Source organism: Sinohyriopsis cumingii, chromosome 15 (genome assembly GCF_028554795.1).
Source record: "Sinohyriopsis cumingii isolate HCF-2022 chromosome 15, ASM2855479v2, whole genome shotgun sequence".
Classification (NCBI taxonomy): Eukaryota; Metazoa; Mollusca; class Bivalvia; order Unionida; family Unionidae; genus Sinohyriopsis; species Sinohyriopsis cumingii.
Genome location: NC_142975.1, coordinates 50,383,765 through 50,403,086, shown reverse-complemented (window position 1 = coordinate 50,403,086; position 19,322 = coordinate 50,383,765). Strand labels below are relative to the sequence as shown.

The window sequence follows — 19,322 nt, the reverse complement described above, 5'->3', positions numbered from 1 at the left end:
CACTGACAAATGTGGAAAATATAATTATGCATGTTTGTGATGTAGAGATTATACCCAACAGTAGTATCTCCAAAAGTTTAACAATGTGTGTGTGCAAGTATGTCGGGGGGGGGGGGGAGAGACAGCAATCAAGAATTTACACAGAGCATATCTGTACAATTAACAAACAAATTTTGTTACCTCCCCCTCTCAGTAGACAAATTTGTAAAAAGCGTGAGTCTACCATGCAATATGACTGCAAAATCAGGCCTGGAAATTCACAAAATTTCTCAACCTGAGCACTCACACAAACTCAGCTCTTGATATTAACAAATAAACAAACTGATTCATGTACTAAGAAAATACAGTTTATTTAGTTCCTGAATGATGTCAAATATTTATTTATTTTGTACAAATTTAATGATTAGTCAGTCCAATAAACAATAAACTTATTTGAGTTTTAGTGTATACTCAATTTGAGCATTTTCATAAATGTGTGCCAACTGCCCCAAAAAATCATTTTGAATATCGAACTAAAAAATTGTCTAACACAATTCTTATGAAACTGATAACAATTACTAAATCAAGTTTTATGATTAATCAAACTATTTACTTCATTTCTCCATAAATTAGATTTTTTAAATAATTTCCTCAAAATAGGCATTTTAATTCACATTCAGAATTATTATTAGCTTTTCCACTGATACGTATATTATGCTTACACCAATTTAAATATTTTTTGCTCTTTAAGCCAAAAGATCTTCATATGAATAAATCGTGCAAGTTACCAATCTATTTGTGATACGCTAAATTGCCTGCCTTGATTGTAAAAAAATAAATAATAGGCATAATCATAAATATAATAAATTACACTTTTCAAAAACATCATGTAAAAGGAACTGAAAGTAACTACAGGTACAATCTAAGCATATTACCGGTACAGTCTAACCAAAGACAGTCCAAAGCTGTTGATTAAAGTTATTGTGATAACTATATATACTTGAATATAACTTGAATCCAACTGCAACAAAATAGACCCTGTCACTGAATAGTGCACCAGCATTTCAGGGTATACATTGGTTATTCTGCAAAGTATTCACTGCAAACTAGTGAGACACAGATTTTCCAGCATAGTATGCAATGGCAGATCTGGGTTTGTGCAGTCTGTACTTTACTTATAAGCAAGTATTTTAAGTAAAGATGTGTTCCTGGAAACTGCTCCTTAGCTTGTTGTTGTTGTTGTTGTTGTTGTAGGGTTTAATGCCATTTTTCAGCACACGATAGGCTATATATGGTGGCCAGTATTAATGGTGAAGGAAGAACCCAGGAAAACCCTGGAAAGAACCACCGACCCACGAGAAGCTACTGGCAAGCTTTCTCACATACCCACATTGGCTGAATCCGAGACTCGAACCCACGCAGACAGGTGAGATGGCAGTGATCCGTAATGGAGAGTGCTTTAGACTACTCGGGGCCCCCCTTAGTTTGTTAATGTTGTGTATGATAAAGCATTACTATGAGCATATCCTCTGGCCATTAGGTAACCCTGAAAAGCTGCATGGATTGGGATTAATACCCATGATTCACTCTGTCCACAGTCAACCTCATGCTGGCTTGCCCAATAGATTGCACCCATCACATAAGATAGCATAAGGCTATCAAATTGTATTAGTTGTCAGAAATTTTATACAGATTATAATTTGCTGAGACACTAATCAAGAGCACATGGTTGATACATAAAGAATGAAAATGTAAGGAATAAAAGATTCAATCATAAACCATAAAGAGTGCTGTATCTATCACCAAAACAGCTATGAAGGAGGGAAAATGTTGAATCAATTGTCCCAAATCCAATTCTGGTTTGGGGTAGTGATTCAAGCTGGAGCAATCCAAATAAATGTTGTGGTTGGGACCATGGCCATAAAGCTTGATAATGAAATAGGTTTATGTGTGACCCATGTTTATTTCTAAATTAACTAATTTCTATGGGTCTATATAATCAATGGAGTGAACTTGGAATTTTGCAAATGGGTACTGTTTGGTATTATTTATTACTACCTTCATGGGACAAATGTATTACTCATAATTTTTGACCATCTTATTAGATTCCTTCCTTTTTTATCAAAATGTTTAATAACATATTTCTATGATTCTTTATTAAGTTGTATTTAGAAACAATTTAGTTTATTATTTTAATTTATATGTTTGTCAATGACTATTTGGCTCAATAAATAAAGAATGTATTCTTTTACTGTCCATCCTGGTGATTACCTATATTCTAGTCTACTTCAGTTCAATAATGTTTGTGCAGGAAGCTAAACAATGATTTAAGCAACTTCAAAGACGAACTAATCCAAACTATCTTTCCATTCTATTATTCTATCCACCATACTTTATTTTACCAAATACAGATCCAGGACACAACCTTTACTATTTTGAAAGAAACTGACTTGCAAACATACCAATTTATCAATATGCAATTGTGTGCAAAGTAAGGCACTGGCTTAATCTTTGAATGTGTAGACATAAAGCATACAAAATACAAGGAAAGGAGAAAACATATAATAGCTGTCATAAAACCATGTCCTCCGCATCATATACATGCATGTACACAAGACAAAAAAGCTAGGTTGGTTCCTAAGTAGTCTTATATATAACCTCTAACTGACTGCCACACTGTCTATGTGTGTTGAAACAAAAACATGCAATTGTTAATATTACTAAAACTCCATTTTCTTTCGTCTCAATTTTATTTTTGTTTCTTGGCTAAAACTGGATTTTTGCTATGTGTGGTCCCATCGAAAACATCAATCTTTACCCAGACATGTTCATAAATTACCAGAGTCCCTGATAAATTAATTTCATGGGTGTGTACTGGTATCAAACTGTTTTCTGCCATCATTAATTTCAAAAATAATTTAAAGGGGGGGGGGGGCATATAAATCTAGAATTATATATAAATCAATAAAAGCATAGTGATTACTAGATTAGGCATGAACTCCAACTTGGAATATCAGACAGCGAGAACGTGACAACCAGAACGTCCGACTATTCAGCTGTCAAAAGTTTTATATATCCGGAATATCATGGAACTAACATTAATCGTTACATCTCACGAGCCAAGAAGCAAGTTAGGTAAATGTAGAACAAAGAGAAAAAGTTTAAGAACTCACCATTCTCAAGACTGGATGAATGCACTGAATATAAGTTGACTAACATCACGATTGCACAACACAATACTACAATCTTCATCTTATTTGGGTACATTTTGAAAGTCGACTTTAGTTATAAAAACTGATTTTCTGAATTTTCTTCCTCAGACTCCCACGTCGATGCATCAGAAATGCCACATCTGCATAGACCAGAACCCTTCTTTGGTAAGTTGATAGGGTTGAACTCCGACCTCGAATTTTCCCCGTTTTATCCAGCTGCCGGTGTAACAGCCAATATTGTCTTAACGCTAATTTGTCTGCCCGGATAATGATGTCAAAGCTTTTAAATACCCAATACCAAAGTAGAAATAGCCAATCAGATGCAAGATTACCACATAAATATGCAGAATTGTCACTCCTAATAAACGTCATCCATCATCATGATACTATTAGTCTACTTACCAACCCATATTAAAATTGGACCAGAAATAGTCTCTCGAATGCATAAGCCGACAAGATGCAAGATTATCTCATTGGTATGTGATATTGTTCGTAATGAAAGCTGTTCAATATATTGATGCTATTAGGCCCTTTGCCAAGATTAATACAAATTTGATCAGAAATATAGCGCCTAGAGTGATCAAATGCTCAGCAAGTCAGACACAAAATCACATCATGAATATGCATGAACCTCGATCACTATCAAACTCGAAACTTCCATAACATCTGTGACCGAGGCGATTTAGTGTATGTATTGGCCGTGGAAGCTTACATTTGACTTTATTGTATTGCTATTTTCATACAATGCAAACTTGTATGACACTTTCCATTAACAGAGCTAGTAGTGACTTACAAGCAGTGATTGCATTTTGGATTGTACATACGACGAAAATTTGTGCAAAATGTTAATGAGTACAATCTTGGGGACAAATGCAGTAATCTATACTGCTGGGCAAACATATTTTCAAAACGGATTACATGGGAACCACCATGATTTTCTTTAATAAAACAATTCTGTCCCTGAGTGAGTATGTATGTTTTGAATATGGATGGAACGTGAAGTTAAACAAAACATGGCGATACTCCAAATAAATATACGAACCGAGTATTTGATGGAATTAAAATTGTGTATGAAATAAGCAAGTCTTTCTACATAAATTTTCCCGTCTAAATTCTGCTTATTCGTCCGTTATTTCTTCAATCTTTTCACATTGTGCTGACTATATTTAACATGTATATTTTAATTTAATTTCAATATTGTTATTTTGTAAAATTTAATGTACAAATGAGGATTTTCCTGTCTTTCTAATTTGCTGGAGCAAAACTAAATGGATAAGAATAATATATCACATAGCAGATTATAGGGAACTGTATAGTTACATTATGATTCCGAAAACGTACAGTTCCACTTTTACTCAGAAAAACATATTTACACTTTGATTCAGAAAATATATATTATTAAATATTTTATATAAGTCTGTAGAAAATGAAAAGATGAGATTCTTTTTATATCTTTCGTGTTATTAATATTATAGTTTTAACTATGGCTTACAAAGCACTGGGATTTGTATTCCATCTATGGGTAAGTAGACACAAATATTTGCCATCCTAAGAAAGGAGTGTTAGTACAAGATGTCACACACATGCCATATTAGCTGAAGAGCCTGCAGGCTATTAGTAACTGCAGGGGTCTGTACCTTGAAGTGGAGACATGTGGCCATAACATATAACTAATAGTAATACCAAGCTAAGTCCCCGTGTGGTCAGGCTATCTAATGTACAGCTGGAAACTGACCTCTTATTGTGAAGTATAGTAATTTTTCCTCCAATAGGCATCGTTGACCAAAATGAAACTTTAATTATATCCAGATGTTAAAATCTTTAAATCAGTGAAAGTCAACATGAAACTTGAAAAACAAAGTATCGACCATGTCAGTGAGGATTAGTCAGTTGGTCAGTTAGTTGGTTACTTAATTAAGTTTCAGTTGTACAAGGTTGATATGAAGGATTATTTTATACGTTTCAAACGTAGACAATATACGGACACTCCTTTGTGGTCGCACCCTCCCTGCTGCTATTTCACAACCAAATTTTTATTTTATCAAGACCTACACGATATCCCGACTAAGGATCATATACATGTATCGTGTCAAATCCGTGTGGGGTAGCTTGCGCACGTGAAAGGAAGTTTCTGAACTTAATCATATCCATATCCCCTGAACACCAAGTCTGATGAATATTTCGCAGAGTATGTGTATCAACTCCATCAAACACAACTACAATGTTGCAGTTATTTCTGATCACTTTAGCTATTTGTGTATATCGTCGAGTAACATAAATCAGGTCTGTGTTTTTATGCCTGCCTCGAGAAGTGTGTAAAATGTGGTACAATTTTTTTTTACAAATTAAGCATGATGTAGCGTATAATTAGGATTTACAACAACGACATATTGCAGATGTGAAGTTGATTCACTCGTTAAATTCCATAAAAAAATTCAGTCTTTCAGCGAATCGCTTGCTAATTGTTTTGGTAGGAATTGCGATGAAAGATAAACTAGTGCTAGGGTCCTGTAATTAATCATCCGATTATTATGATAATAAATGAATCGATTTATTATAGCCCAAGAGGATATTGGAGGGTTAGAGCAGCGATTAGTAAACTTGCTGATGCAGCAAATGTCACACGTTATGTTGCTGCAAATTGGCTAGCACGACAAGCAATATGGCAAATTTATCTACCACCAGCTAGAAAATTTCAGTACGCACATTTTGATGTCAGCACTCCCAATGAAGTCCAGCAAGCAGATATTTTGTTTTTACCACACGATACCATTAACAGTTTTAGATGTCAATCACGCACATACGAATACGCGTTGACTGTCGTTGACGTTGCAAGTAGATATAAAGAAGCAGAATCAATATCAACTAAAACATCAACTGAAGTTGCATCTGCTTTTGAACGAATTTATCAAGGAGGATCTGGACCACAAGGTGGTCTACGATGGCCACAGTTCCTAAAGGTTATTCTTGGCAAAAAATTTCTCGGTACAGCATAATCTCTGATGAAAAAACATAATGTCAAAATCAGACGAGGACACCGGTCAGTTTATCGCGATGAGGCAATCGTTGAACGATTTAATCGAACACTTGCTGAGCGGTTATTTGGATATCAATATGCCTCCCGGTCCATTAAGATAAACAGTCTTATGTCTAGTTACATGATCATATTCTGATGGTGCAAGTTATATTCTGATATCTGATTATTTTTGTAACAAATATCCTTAATTTCAACGTAGGCAAATTCAGAATAACTAAGTATCTTTTATTGTTTTATTCTCCATTTTCCCCATGATAATAAGTTTATAGAAATGTACGCTAGCATTGAAGATCTTAAATGAGCAAATTGCGGTGACTCACCATCAATGTAACTCAGAATCGTACCTAATTTAGTTCCGTCCGATAAATTGACATTGCTTCGACCTATAAATGTGTTTCTCTCCGTTGTATCAGTAATTATGAAATCGAGTTCAGCATCATCTATAATTAATCTTGTACAATGTCGTTTATGATCATATGATCCTCATTGGGTACATTTACCAATGATTTTTCTGCCGAGATCTTTTGCGATTTTATTCTTAAAATCGGTTATATGAAGATTTACATGATCAGAATATTTCTTTTGTTGTAGTAAAAAAAAACTTGTTTCACTTACAATCAACAATATCAATATTTTTTTTTACATCAGGCATATATCGTAATAAAACTATTGGAGCCCAGCCGCATTGGTTAAAATGTTTTCCAAACCAAACAGCGACAATCGGATGAATGTATTTCGGTTCAAATTCGAATGACACAATACATGCAAATCCAGTCAGGTCAAAATCTGGTAAGGGTCGATTTATCGATACTCTGGTCATCTCGTGTGCTGGATGTTCTAATCTCTTAGAATATACAGAACACTCTCCCATTCCATGAACACTTCCGTGATATTATGCAACCATATCAACCGAGATAACATCCTTACAATCGTATCTGGCATTCCATAATTCACCGTGTCCGTATTCAACACAAATGCGTTGTATATCTAAAAGAAATTCCAAACTTGTTTCTATGAATTTTGCTTCTGAGCAAAATGAGCAGCAACTGACGGAACGGTAAAACAATTACTCAGTAATTGAATTTGTGTATGAAATAAGCAAGTCTTTCTACATAAATTGTCCTGTCTAAATTCTGCTTATTCGTCCGTTATTTCTTCAATCTTTTCACATTGTGCTGACTATATTTAACATGAATATTTTAATTTAATTTAATTTCAATATTGTCATTTTGTAAAATTTAATGTACAAATGATGATTTTCCTGTCTTTCTAATTTGCTGGAGCAAAACTAAATGGATAAGAATAATATATCACATAGCAGATTATAGGGAAACGTATAGTTACATTATGATTCCGAAAACGTACAGTTCCACTTTTACTCAGAAAACGTATTTACACTTTGATTCAGAAAATATGATATATTATTAAATATTTTATTCAGGTACAAACTAATCATAGTTTCCCTCATTGGAACTTTGAAACAGCCACACGGATACAGGATGTATTTTAATGATATTTCTGATCAAATCAAAGATATCACCGTTATAGAACTTAACAGTTCGATTTTGTGGAAATATTGTTATAGCCGAAGTCCACGCATGCGAATTGCGATCAATAATATTTTTGGGAGCTCCTTTCGATTTATATTAAAATTCGTACAAAATCTCTCCTGTTATTGTTTTTACTTTTATTGGAAATTCTAGTTTCTTTCCCCGTTCCGCAACATCTTTGATAGAAACATTATCCTTAATTTTTTAATCTATCAGGTTTATTTCTTCCTCTAGATTTTGTCAGCGATAATAATTAAGAAAGAAGGAAATTACAAACAGCGATAAATCCATGCCTATTGCGTTAGAGACTTTTGGATTTCTAAGTATTGGCTAGCTTATAGCTCATATGACCCGTTTTATCATTGGGGTCCGTGCCATTGCTCGAACTTCAACAGAAAAAGTCTACCCTCCGACCATGTCACCACATGGTGGGTAATCTTTTGCACTCCCTGGGGTTGATTATGAGGGAGGGTGTGCATAAATCTGTTGAACGTAGAGAAGGCCATGTATGTGTATTGTGCCGTCCTTAGAATTAAGTTATAGAAGAAGTCCTTATAATTAAATTAGATACGATTATATGTTGTCTTGTCCATAGAATTAAGATTATATATGTATCCTCTGAACCTGCTAGAAATCTAAGGGTTTACATGGGGGTTGTCCCGTCCTAAGAACTAAGAATGTGCATACTGTAAATACTGTAAATATGCTACTATATGTACGTCCTTTGAATTAAGATTGTACATAGTGTGTATATGTACCCTCTGAACTTTTTATTCGTATCTCTCGCACGCGAAACTTGCTACAATGTCGTTTGGCAATCCATGAGTTCGCATGGGATTTGTTACTGTAAATATTTCACCCTCTGAATATCGGCAGTCTATGAGTTTTCATGGAGGTTGTGTGTGTAAATACTTATTTTATTTTGATTAATAAATTTATAATATATTTAAAATAAAATAAGTATTTACACACACAACCCCATGTATATAATATAATATAATGAATTTCAAAATATTAATGCTATTATGTATGAAATTAAAAAAATTACATAATAATAATATAAATATTAATGATCCTGAGAAATTATTTGTGATTTTGAATCATTACAGCAACGCAAATTTGAAGATAGATATTTAAAGATAGATATACACAACCAGCAGAATACAAATTCATTAAGCTGATTCAACAATCCATGGCGACAGTCAAAGATACAGAAGTTGAGCTATTTGTGTCTCTCGCACGCGCAATTTAAAAATAAGCCTAGAATTAGCTCGCGAATACAAAATGTTTATTTATTTGGAATACAGGTGTAAGACAATCGAAAAGGATTATGTCTGCAAGTAACTCTGTTACTGGTAAAAATGAAGGCGCTGTCACCAGTGACAGAATTGATTGTGAAAGCTAAAGTAGTAAAATCTTCACTAAAGGGGATCATGAAAGTGAAAGTATTGAAAACGTCACTGATGAAAATGAAAGTTATGGCAACAGCGAGTGTTTCAGCTTTGTCTGGGGTAACGGATTGTGAAAGTGAAAACAATAACAAAGTCACTAGTGACTGTGGTAACAGCTGATCAGAATAATTCATTTCTGAATATAGTAAAACAATATTTATTCAGATTATAATATTTTTTCAGATTACAATGTTTATTCTGATTCAGATTTATTTAGATTATGATATTTATTCTGATTATAATTTTATTTTTATTCTGACAATAATATTTATTCTGACAATAACGTTTATTCTGACAATAACATTTATTCTGACAATAACGTTTATTCTGACAATAACGTTTATTCTGACAGTAACATTTATTCAGATTATAATATTATGTAGATTATAACATTTATTCAGATTATGAAATTTATCAGAATTAGAATATTTTTAAGCTGACCAATTCAATACAAGAATGTGCATAATTCAGAATTTGATCTCTATTGCAGACAATCGTAATAATATGTTCTCGCTTCAGCTCATTTAACTGTTAACTAACTGTTAACAAAAATTCTTCATCCCCGTATTCATCAAATAATTATATTAGCACTAAAAACAATTGCGTGAATGTGTCAGTATTGTTCTGACGGTACTTTCGAGTATCTCTTTGTTGTATAAAAAAAACTCTCACGTGTTGATACATTATATAATACCCCTTGATTAAATCAAGGAATAGTTATTTATAATATGCCAGTTTCGACTCAGAAACAGAATTTTACAAAATCTTCTACGAACATGAAGATCCATGATCTTACATACAGATTTAAATTCAAAACTTCATAACAGAAGGTGTCCGGTTTGAATAGTAAGCTTGAAATGTATCATTGAAAATAACGGATTATGACATCGCAGATAAACCGGATTAATGGGTTCATTTACGATGAAATATCCAGGAGGTACTTAAGGTGTAAGTGTATATAAAATACATCCCTGCTGATCCTGACTGGATTGTTCAAAAACTACTCGATAACTGCCATCAATTGCATCACATCAAATCCTGGTACTATGAATGTTAGCAATTGTTCTTCTTAAAAACAACTGTTTAAATGTTTTGACCTTGGGGTATGGAGGAATTTGATACTTTACATGATTCAATCACAAATGCAACGATCTTTTTATTGATAAACTCGAGTCTGATGCAACCTGGTTTTTAATGTTGTATTGACTCAATGATATGTTGCTTTATGTCATCGTTTTAATGTTGTGTGACACTGGAAAATAAATTTAGTAGTTTATTACTTGTTTACTTTCAGACTTAATGACGTTGGAAAATGATTTGATTCTTTTTTGGTCGATGATAAAAAAATCCTAGTCTATATCTTGTAAATTGTTTGCATAAAACGATCTAGGATGTCTTGTGCCATCATAATCAGTAATATAATTGGATATATGTGTTATGTTCCATGGATGAGTTTTTTGATACTCTGGAAATTTTAAAGCATTTTCTTATCCGTGAGGAAACCATCTCGTTTTGGTACTAACGGTTCTTGGTAAGCAGGTGGTATCACTGGCCATCCTAATAATGTTCAGATTGACGATTGATATATACCTACAGCATAATCTAGAGAGTTTATTTCTGTCGCGGCTGATAATGTTAGTTTGTGAAAAGTGATAGCTATTTTAGATTCTTTTTCCGTCGTCGATTTAATTTTGCGCTGAAATTCATCGTTGATTTATTATTACCTGTGGGAATTTCAACAACTTGCCAATCGGGGCTTCCACCTGGCTTATATTTATGTATAAATACCAGTGAATTATTTGCTTGAAACCAATCGAATGAATTTGCTCTTATATTTGGCCAACTATGATATACCCATAATTGTGCTAGTGCTATTTCTTTAGCTAGAATTGCAATTGGAATGTTGACGCTGAACTCAGGGTTGGTTGAGTTTGCTGATATCGTCGTGGTTTTTGACGGAGTTGCATTTGCGACGATCTGTTGCAGCAATTCTTGTGATGACGACGGTATTGTTAAATCCTGATTATAAATCCCAATTTTCTAAATCGGACCTAGATTCTGATACAAACATTGCATCGTTGTAAATCGTAATCAATTCTGTAAACTCAGTATCTGACATTATTCCACCGTAAGGTATGATGATATCAACGAAGATAATTTGCAGCATGCTAGAATCGCTGTATGCAACTTTATTGTATACTCATGCAATTTTGTATTTGTACATGTAGATATTTTTCGATGATATTAAGAATACCAGCAATTGTTGTTGCATCTGAAACACAAATTGCTACGACTGCTGTGATGTCATTGTTATTGTTGATAGCAATACGCCGGTTTCAGCGATAACAGCGGGCGCCGACGAATACACAATTATGTCAACGACAACTACACGTCTGCGATATTTTTTTTTTCCTTTTACTGTATACTCGTCAACGATATTTTTCAGTTTGGTTTGTCACTCACATACTTGATTGTAATTGTAGTGTTGAACGTCGATGGGAGAGTTTATTATATTTTAAGTAGGTGGTAGTTTAATAACTAATTTAAGACACAAATAATACAACAAAACCTTTAAAAAATTATTTGGGTTCTACCACGAATGTTTCCTCGTCGTTTTGCTCCAACATCACTAACATATATCCAGAGGATCCAGTTAGCGGATAATGCCTTGAAATTGTGGTAGATCTCGGAAATATCGTAGTGCCGAGAACTAAGAACTTGTATATACAGATAACATCAGCGCGATGTTATTAAGTGGTGTCCATACTGCTGATCCAGACTATGCTGTATATACTACACTGTCGGTGATATTTTTGATGTCAGCGAGTTTAATACCGATACATTTTGGCTTTCCAAAGAAATCGGTCGCATCTGGAACTCGTAGAATAATATGTCAACGGGATATTACTCGTCTTTAATTGTCCTTGTTTATCCTGAAAAATAACGACTTCATTTTGATCCATATTTGAGAGACTCAAAAGATTAGCGAGTTCGTCATTGACCTCGTGAAAGGTTGCATATTTAGATAAGTCGCTGAGTTGTACTCAGCCGAAAATATCTTCCGTAAATATCTACCATTATACTTTAAGATCTGTTTAAAACCACGGTGGACGGTTATACCGTCTACTTGTATACTCGTGCACGACTTTATGAGGTGGTGTCAGCGACCATGACACAGCATCGAATACGTCAATTGCTTCACAGCCACATATTGGTGGATTGGTTGTTGTTGTTGTTGTTGTGGGGTTTAACGCCATTTTTCAGCACACGATAGGCTCTGCATGGCGGCCAGTATTAATGGTGGAGGAAGACCCCGGGAAAACCCCTGGAAGAACCACCGACCCACGAGAAGCTACTGGCAATCTTTCTCACATACCCACATTGGCCGAATCCTAGACTCGAACGCACGCAGACAGAGGTGAGATGGCAGTGATCCATAACGGAGAGCGCTTTAGACCACTGGGCCACTGGCGGGCCGTTGGTGGATCAGTTATTGTATGTGTTGGTAATACCAGACGGGAGTGTTTCGAAGATGAGTGCTTTGCACTCTACCGACATAATTTAAACATTCTTCTGGTGGCGCCAACCTATACTAATCGAAATAAATAATTCCACATGGATCAGTCGCGTATGCAACCCAATGAGTACCTGGGTCAGAATTTCCACCGAGATTAAGGATACAGGCTTCAATACGGTTTGATTATTTTGGTAATTGATCACGCATACAAACACATCTGAAGGTTTTGATGTTTAATTTCTTGTAGCAGCATCAAACAAATCAAAATTGGACATAGGTTGGAGTGTCCCAGGAAGTCTCAGACCTTTTTCGTACCACGAGAGGGGAGTCCCTGACAGTTGTAGACCTTTTCCCTTTTTTGGGAAGTTTTTATTATGTGACCTGCTGCGTTCTGTAGTGCCATGTAGTGGCGAACCAGGTATTCTTGGTAGTGATCGTGCTACACGAGCTTGGAAGTGTATATGAACGACAGATTGCCTAAGTGAGTCTTAATGTTCCAAAGAAAAGTAATAGATTGGATACAGCGTTGTAAAATCACGCTGAGATATCTGCAAACCAGAGCCAACAGTCTGATCACGCCCCATAAATGTCATCAACCGATGATAAGGACGTGCTACATGATTGTGATCAAAATTCAATAAGGCTTCTTCTGATGGTTCCTGATGTCTTAAAGAAACTTCACCAACTCCAAGCGTGTCAAATGCCATTGGATTTTATGTGTTTTCTGCTGCATTTTCCTGAAATGCGATAAATATATGTCGCGGTGCAGAAACACCCTGCTGTGATGCTATCTGCCATGTAAATAAACCAGCAACTTCACTTGAAATACTACCTATTATCATTGTCAACCTTGATACTGTTGATTTACTCTCATAAAAGATAGTAGACGTTCTTCTTCAGATATTGTTGGAGTCATTACTGGCATCCACAGCAAAAGTTTTGATAGGCTTACTATACACGCACCAACTGCATCGAGTCGCCAGATTACATCATTGTCATTGTCTTTCCTAACAAGTACAAATGTATGCGTGGCTCCGAAAATAACCTTATATATATAGACCACTCTGGTGGCCTAGTGGTTAGAGCATCCACCTCGAATGCGAGAGGTCGTGGGTTTAATACCCGACCGATAAATACCAAAGACTTACAAAATTGGTATTAACAGCTGCCTATCTAGGTACTCAGCATTAAGATGTTAGTGTCAGGGCTGGTCGGCCTGGTGTCAGGATAATGTGACCGGGTGGGACATCATGCTACATGTCTACGACATGATGCCCCAGTGCTAGACATCAGTACAAACTGTCACACAACAGACATCGTAGCGATATGATTGAACAATTGTTAAAGCTACGTTAAAAAGTGAAAATCACACACACACACACACACACACACACACACACACACAATCCTAAGTTGAACTCATCGTTCATATATATTAAAGCATCGGTAGGTCCATCCCCAGCAGCGTTTTCTTACGTTATCTATATTTTCGTTTCTGCCATCTGGATGATCAGTTGCATCCTTTGCAAACATCCTTAGCGGACCAGCTGATCTCGAGTAATCATCGCTGTATCTTTCAAGGCCAAGCATCGTCGTGGCAATATCGACGTTTTCCAGGCATCTTTTAATGGGTCTTCCGGTAATCATGTATATGGCACTTTTAAATAACGCCATAATACCATTGTTAACCAGACCAGGTCGATCACCAATTCTGATTCTGTACCATCTGCTTGTAAAAGTCTACCATCTACTTCAGTGAATGCCTCATTGGGTAAGAAATATTTGCTTGTATCCTGAACTTGCAGTTCGATTCATCCACGCTGATTTCGATCTCGTGCGTCATAAGAATAATACTGATAATCGCGCACAGATTCATCTTTGATAAACTGGTGCATCCATGTCAAATGCTAGATCAGATATACGTTTGAACATTTTATTATAATTGCTATCGTCTAACACGAAGACCACTTCCTGCTACTAAACTTGCAGTTATATTTTTTGATCTATTACTTTAGTAACATTTAAAGGCATAGCTTCAGTGCTGTGTAATTTTACTGGCTGCGGTTTTCGTCGTATTGACCTGCTAGTCTATCCTTGATTGCTGAGAATGCTTTGCTGGCAACATACACCAACAGCACCAATACCTTTATCACGAACAACATCAACATTTTATATTCCCAGGTCCATTGCAATCGGTATTGCTTTTGGGACTATTCAACTAAATAAACCCTAAACAACATCACCTTGTCATTCACCGTAGGTAACTTTATACGTAGGTAATCGTGCATTTATCACCCTGACCATTACAGGACCACCTTGAGCATTATATTTAATTATCTATTTTCTTGTCACGGATCTAATTGTATACCCTTAGCACTGCGGTAATCATCAACGATTTCATCAATGAGAGACCGATCAACATTCATGTCCATGATACCGCCTGTAAATAATCGTCGACAAATATCAGCTGCTTCATTAATAATTACTGGGGAATTATTACCGGCTCGTCTTTCGCCAATAAAAAATTCTAGTCGATTAACAGCAGCAAGGACGTTGCTGGGACATGGAGTAACAAGGCCACTTCGTCGAGTAGCAATACCACTTCCAGTTCCTCCTTCTTCCTCACTTGTTGTTTTATCTGCTTTTTTCCCCATGCTCTTGAGGTTGATTTCCTTTCTGCTTTTGCTTTTTCAAGTTGCTGCTTCAATTTTTCTTCTTTTAGTCTCGTTTTTTGCCTTACATGTTCAATATACTGATATAAGTATTGTTGAAGAGGTCAAAATTATTAATATCTTGCTCATATCTAATTTGCAGTATATATATATATATATATATATATATATATATATATATATATATATATATATATATATATGCAGGGCCTAAGGCAGCAAGCAATGAAAGCAGGGCCCCAAGCAAATAAAACAACTGCATTGCGAGTTATCGCGGGGCCCAAGGTGGTTGCCTCATTCGCTTTGCCCTATGGTCGGGCCTGGAGAAGGGACAGTGTTGACCCCCGATCAGTTTCGGATGAAACTCATATAGATAGAAAATCCCTCTCTCTTCATTAAATTTGTATTTAATTCTTATTCAGAATCTTTTAAAAGAAAGGAAAGTAACAATTAAAACGACAACGATTTTCTCCTCCATTTTAGCACCTACCTTCGAGCATTGTTGACATTATGGCTAATAAGCTCCTATCAGGGTCTGCTGACGGCTGAAAATGATCCATCTAAAATTATGCATCTGCACACTCTACACATAATAGTCAATGACATTATATATATATATATATATATATATATATATATATATATATATATATATATATATATATATATATATATATATATATATAAGGCTTTATGTCTTGCAACTTTGCTTAAATGATGTGTACATTTCAAATAATTTCGGTTGATAACCTTCGACACATAATTTCGTTCTCATTCAAAACATTTCCCTCTGTTATGTTTAGCACGGATTCAAAATGCAGCCCGAATCGCCGCATGTATTTCTTAATTCAATTTAATCAAACGGCAACTATGCAGACTTTTAGTATATTAGTAATAGCTCGATGATGCTATAGTGTTTAATTAAGAATTAAAACCAAATGTTAATAACATAGGTAACCAAAGCGGTTTTGTGATGTATCTGCCGGGGAAGCTTACATTATATTTTATTTTGCTACCAATTTGATAAAATTATTCCTTATATTTATCAATAAAAGCAACATTTTTCACTTTTATATGAGCTTTATGGGAGAGAGAGGGAGAAAGAGGGACGGAGAGAGGGAAGATTAGTTGTAACCCATCTGGTATCCGAGACACGTGTGCATCATGTGAGAGAACACAGATGCTGCGCAAACTATGGATATAAGTTTTAAACATTCATTGTCACGTTGATGATTCTATATCAGATGGCTCTCCAGAATGTAGGAAAGCAAACAAGAACTAAAACGTTGACAAGTTTAATATAAACGTGTTTGTTTCAGTGGAAACTACCTTTCATTCATCCATTATTTTATCGTCGATATTACTGTACTTTACCAGTTAGAATTCACTGTCATATCCTATTAAAAAGACTACATGGCATTATCCCTAAAGCATGGTAAATAGAAATATCAAAAGGCAATAGATTTTGTATTTTTGGGATGTATTTTTAGATTTATTTCCACATTTTTCGTAACTTGATATTAATGTTAGATAATTTTACATAAAATGGTTAGGGAATTAAAGTTGTTCCGTTATGAAAATCTACATATACATCTCCCTATAAGCTTGTCTTTGTATGGTGCTAAGATTTCAGATTAGCCTACTGTGAGCCCTAACCAGTGTCGGTGATTGAGTCAAAAATTGTTTTACACTCGTGAGCCCTTGGGACATTTTACTAGTCTTTGTCTCACAGATCACCCCATGACAGCACATGCCAACCGTAAATAATCTGTTCTGGGGTCTGGCAGGAGTTTAGCTCGTAAAATATATTTCCAAGATTGGATTAAGTTTCGTTTTTATAAGGGGTGGGGGAGGGATGGGAAACTTAAAATTGAGATTTGGATCGAAATTTGCTTTGATATTCGGAGTTGAGGGTTTTAGCTTACTGGGGGTAAGATAATGACGTTAAAGAAGGAAAACGTCGGCACAAAAATATCGGGCTTGAGGGGATTACGGTAAATTGAGGTTTTGATAGAATGGAGATTCAATATATGTATTAAAAAAAGTAAATCCATCAAGTTTTCTAAAATTAAACAAATAAATTAATTCTCTAAGTTGTAAAGTGACAATTTCTGAGGAACTTATGGTTTTGAGAATTAAATCCCATAAAATGCTAATAAAGTATCACAAAGAGCAGAATGTTCCAAATAAATCATTGAATGTGCTCATATACCAATAGTCTTGAATGTGCCGATGTACTAATACTCCTCCTGCATCATAATGATATAATTCAGAATTCTTTAAATGAATTGACAATACTCCCAAATCAAAGTTTATTAAAAAATGTCAATGAGCGCTTTGTAATTTCTCCCTCTAAAAATCATTTAAATAATTCCTCTCAGTTTAAATCTAAACACAACTAAAGCGATTCCACAAAGACTGATATTAAAATAGGTATTAATAATTTCGATGACAAAATCATATAGAAACCTAAGACACGACACGATGAACAGAACGTGGGTTATTTTCCAATCAAGTTTATAAACAAGTTCACTTCGAGAACTACCTTAGGTCATAATGCCATTTTAACTTCTTGCAAATATTATCTTGAAGTATAACCTCCAATACAGTACAAAAGTTAGCTATATAAATAGGTTGTTTACAGATGAGGATTAGCTTAAACTACAGCTCCAATCGTGAATTAAGGTTAGGCATACAATACAGATATACATAACACCTCCCCTCATAAAGAAATGGAAAGGTTTATATAATAAAGCTTTCTTGTACATGTTTCTTAAATATACATATGCTAAAATAATAATTATCTTTACATAAGAAGATGCCGAATGAGCAATACGAGATCTTACAAAATAAAGCAATATAGTACTTCTAAACAAGATAAAGTGCATCAGCCATGAGATTATCTTCATCCTTGATGTGCTTAATGTAAGTATTGTATTCTTGCACCATGAAAGGCTATCCCAGTAATATCTGATTTTTGGTTTTCATTCTGTTAAAGAAAGTAAGGAGGCTGTAGTCACTGAATACAATAATCGGAGTAGAATCTTAACTAATATAAGTTTCAAAGTGTTGCAAACGCCAATATTAATGCCAGGTATCACTTGTCAATTGTAGAATTTCTCTGGTGGTTGTTTAGTGTTTTAGAAATATAGAACACTGGATGACCAACGTCCCTTCTGTTTTGAATCAATGCTCTACAAACCCATACATCACATGCATCAACACACGTTTTAAAAGATTGACTGAAATCTGGAGCTGAAGGAACTGGTGCACCTTTACGTATGGCCATTAATGTATCAAAAGCCGTCTGACATTATTCAGAACAATGAATCTTGAATTTATTACTCAAAAAATTGATCAGGGGTTCAGCAATTATGAAACAATTTGAATAAGATTTCTCGTAATATCCAGTCATACCCCAAAACCGTATCAGTTGCCTTTTTACTTATATGCACTGAGAATTCTGAGACAGCTTTGACCTTAACCTCTACAGGTTTAACTTGACCATGTCCGACAATATGTCATATATATGTAATATAAGCATGGCAAAACCGATGTTTACCTAAAGGAACTTTCAAATGTGCATCACTTAGTCGATCAAAAAATTTCAGAATAGTTTCCAAGTGATATTTCCTGGTATCGTTGTAGATGACGACGTCATCTATGTATCCAACACAATTATCTAGGTCAGATGTGGTCATGTTCCTTAAACGATGGAGCGTTGAAGGAGAACGTTTCATACCAAAATGGCATCACATTTCCTCCTTCCATGAATGGAATTTGTCAAGCTTGGGAAAATGATTTGCATTTCCAATTTTGCAAATGAAGTCATACATTCTTGGCATTGGAAATAAATACGTTTTGGCAACACTGTTGACTTTTCCATAGTTAGTAAACATACGGA

General features: G+C 35.0%; 1 protein-coding gene across 1 annotated transcript in view; it reads right to left on the bottom strand.

Moving 5' to 3' along the window:
• LOC149781781 (procollagen-lysine,2-oxoglutarate 5-dioxygenase 2-like) overlaps positions 1-3,448 on the bottom strand; it is a 62,034-nt gene extending 58,586 nt beyond the window's left edge. Inside the window, exon 1 of the mRNA XM_089935930.1 lies at positions 3,153-3,448. Coding sequence (XP_089792056.1) covers positions 3,153-3,246 — 94 coding nt within the window. The 5' untranslated portion in view covers positions 3,247-3,448. The remainder of the gene's footprint in view (positions 1-3,152) is intronic.
• Positions 3,449-19,322: the final 15,874 nt, after the last annotated feature.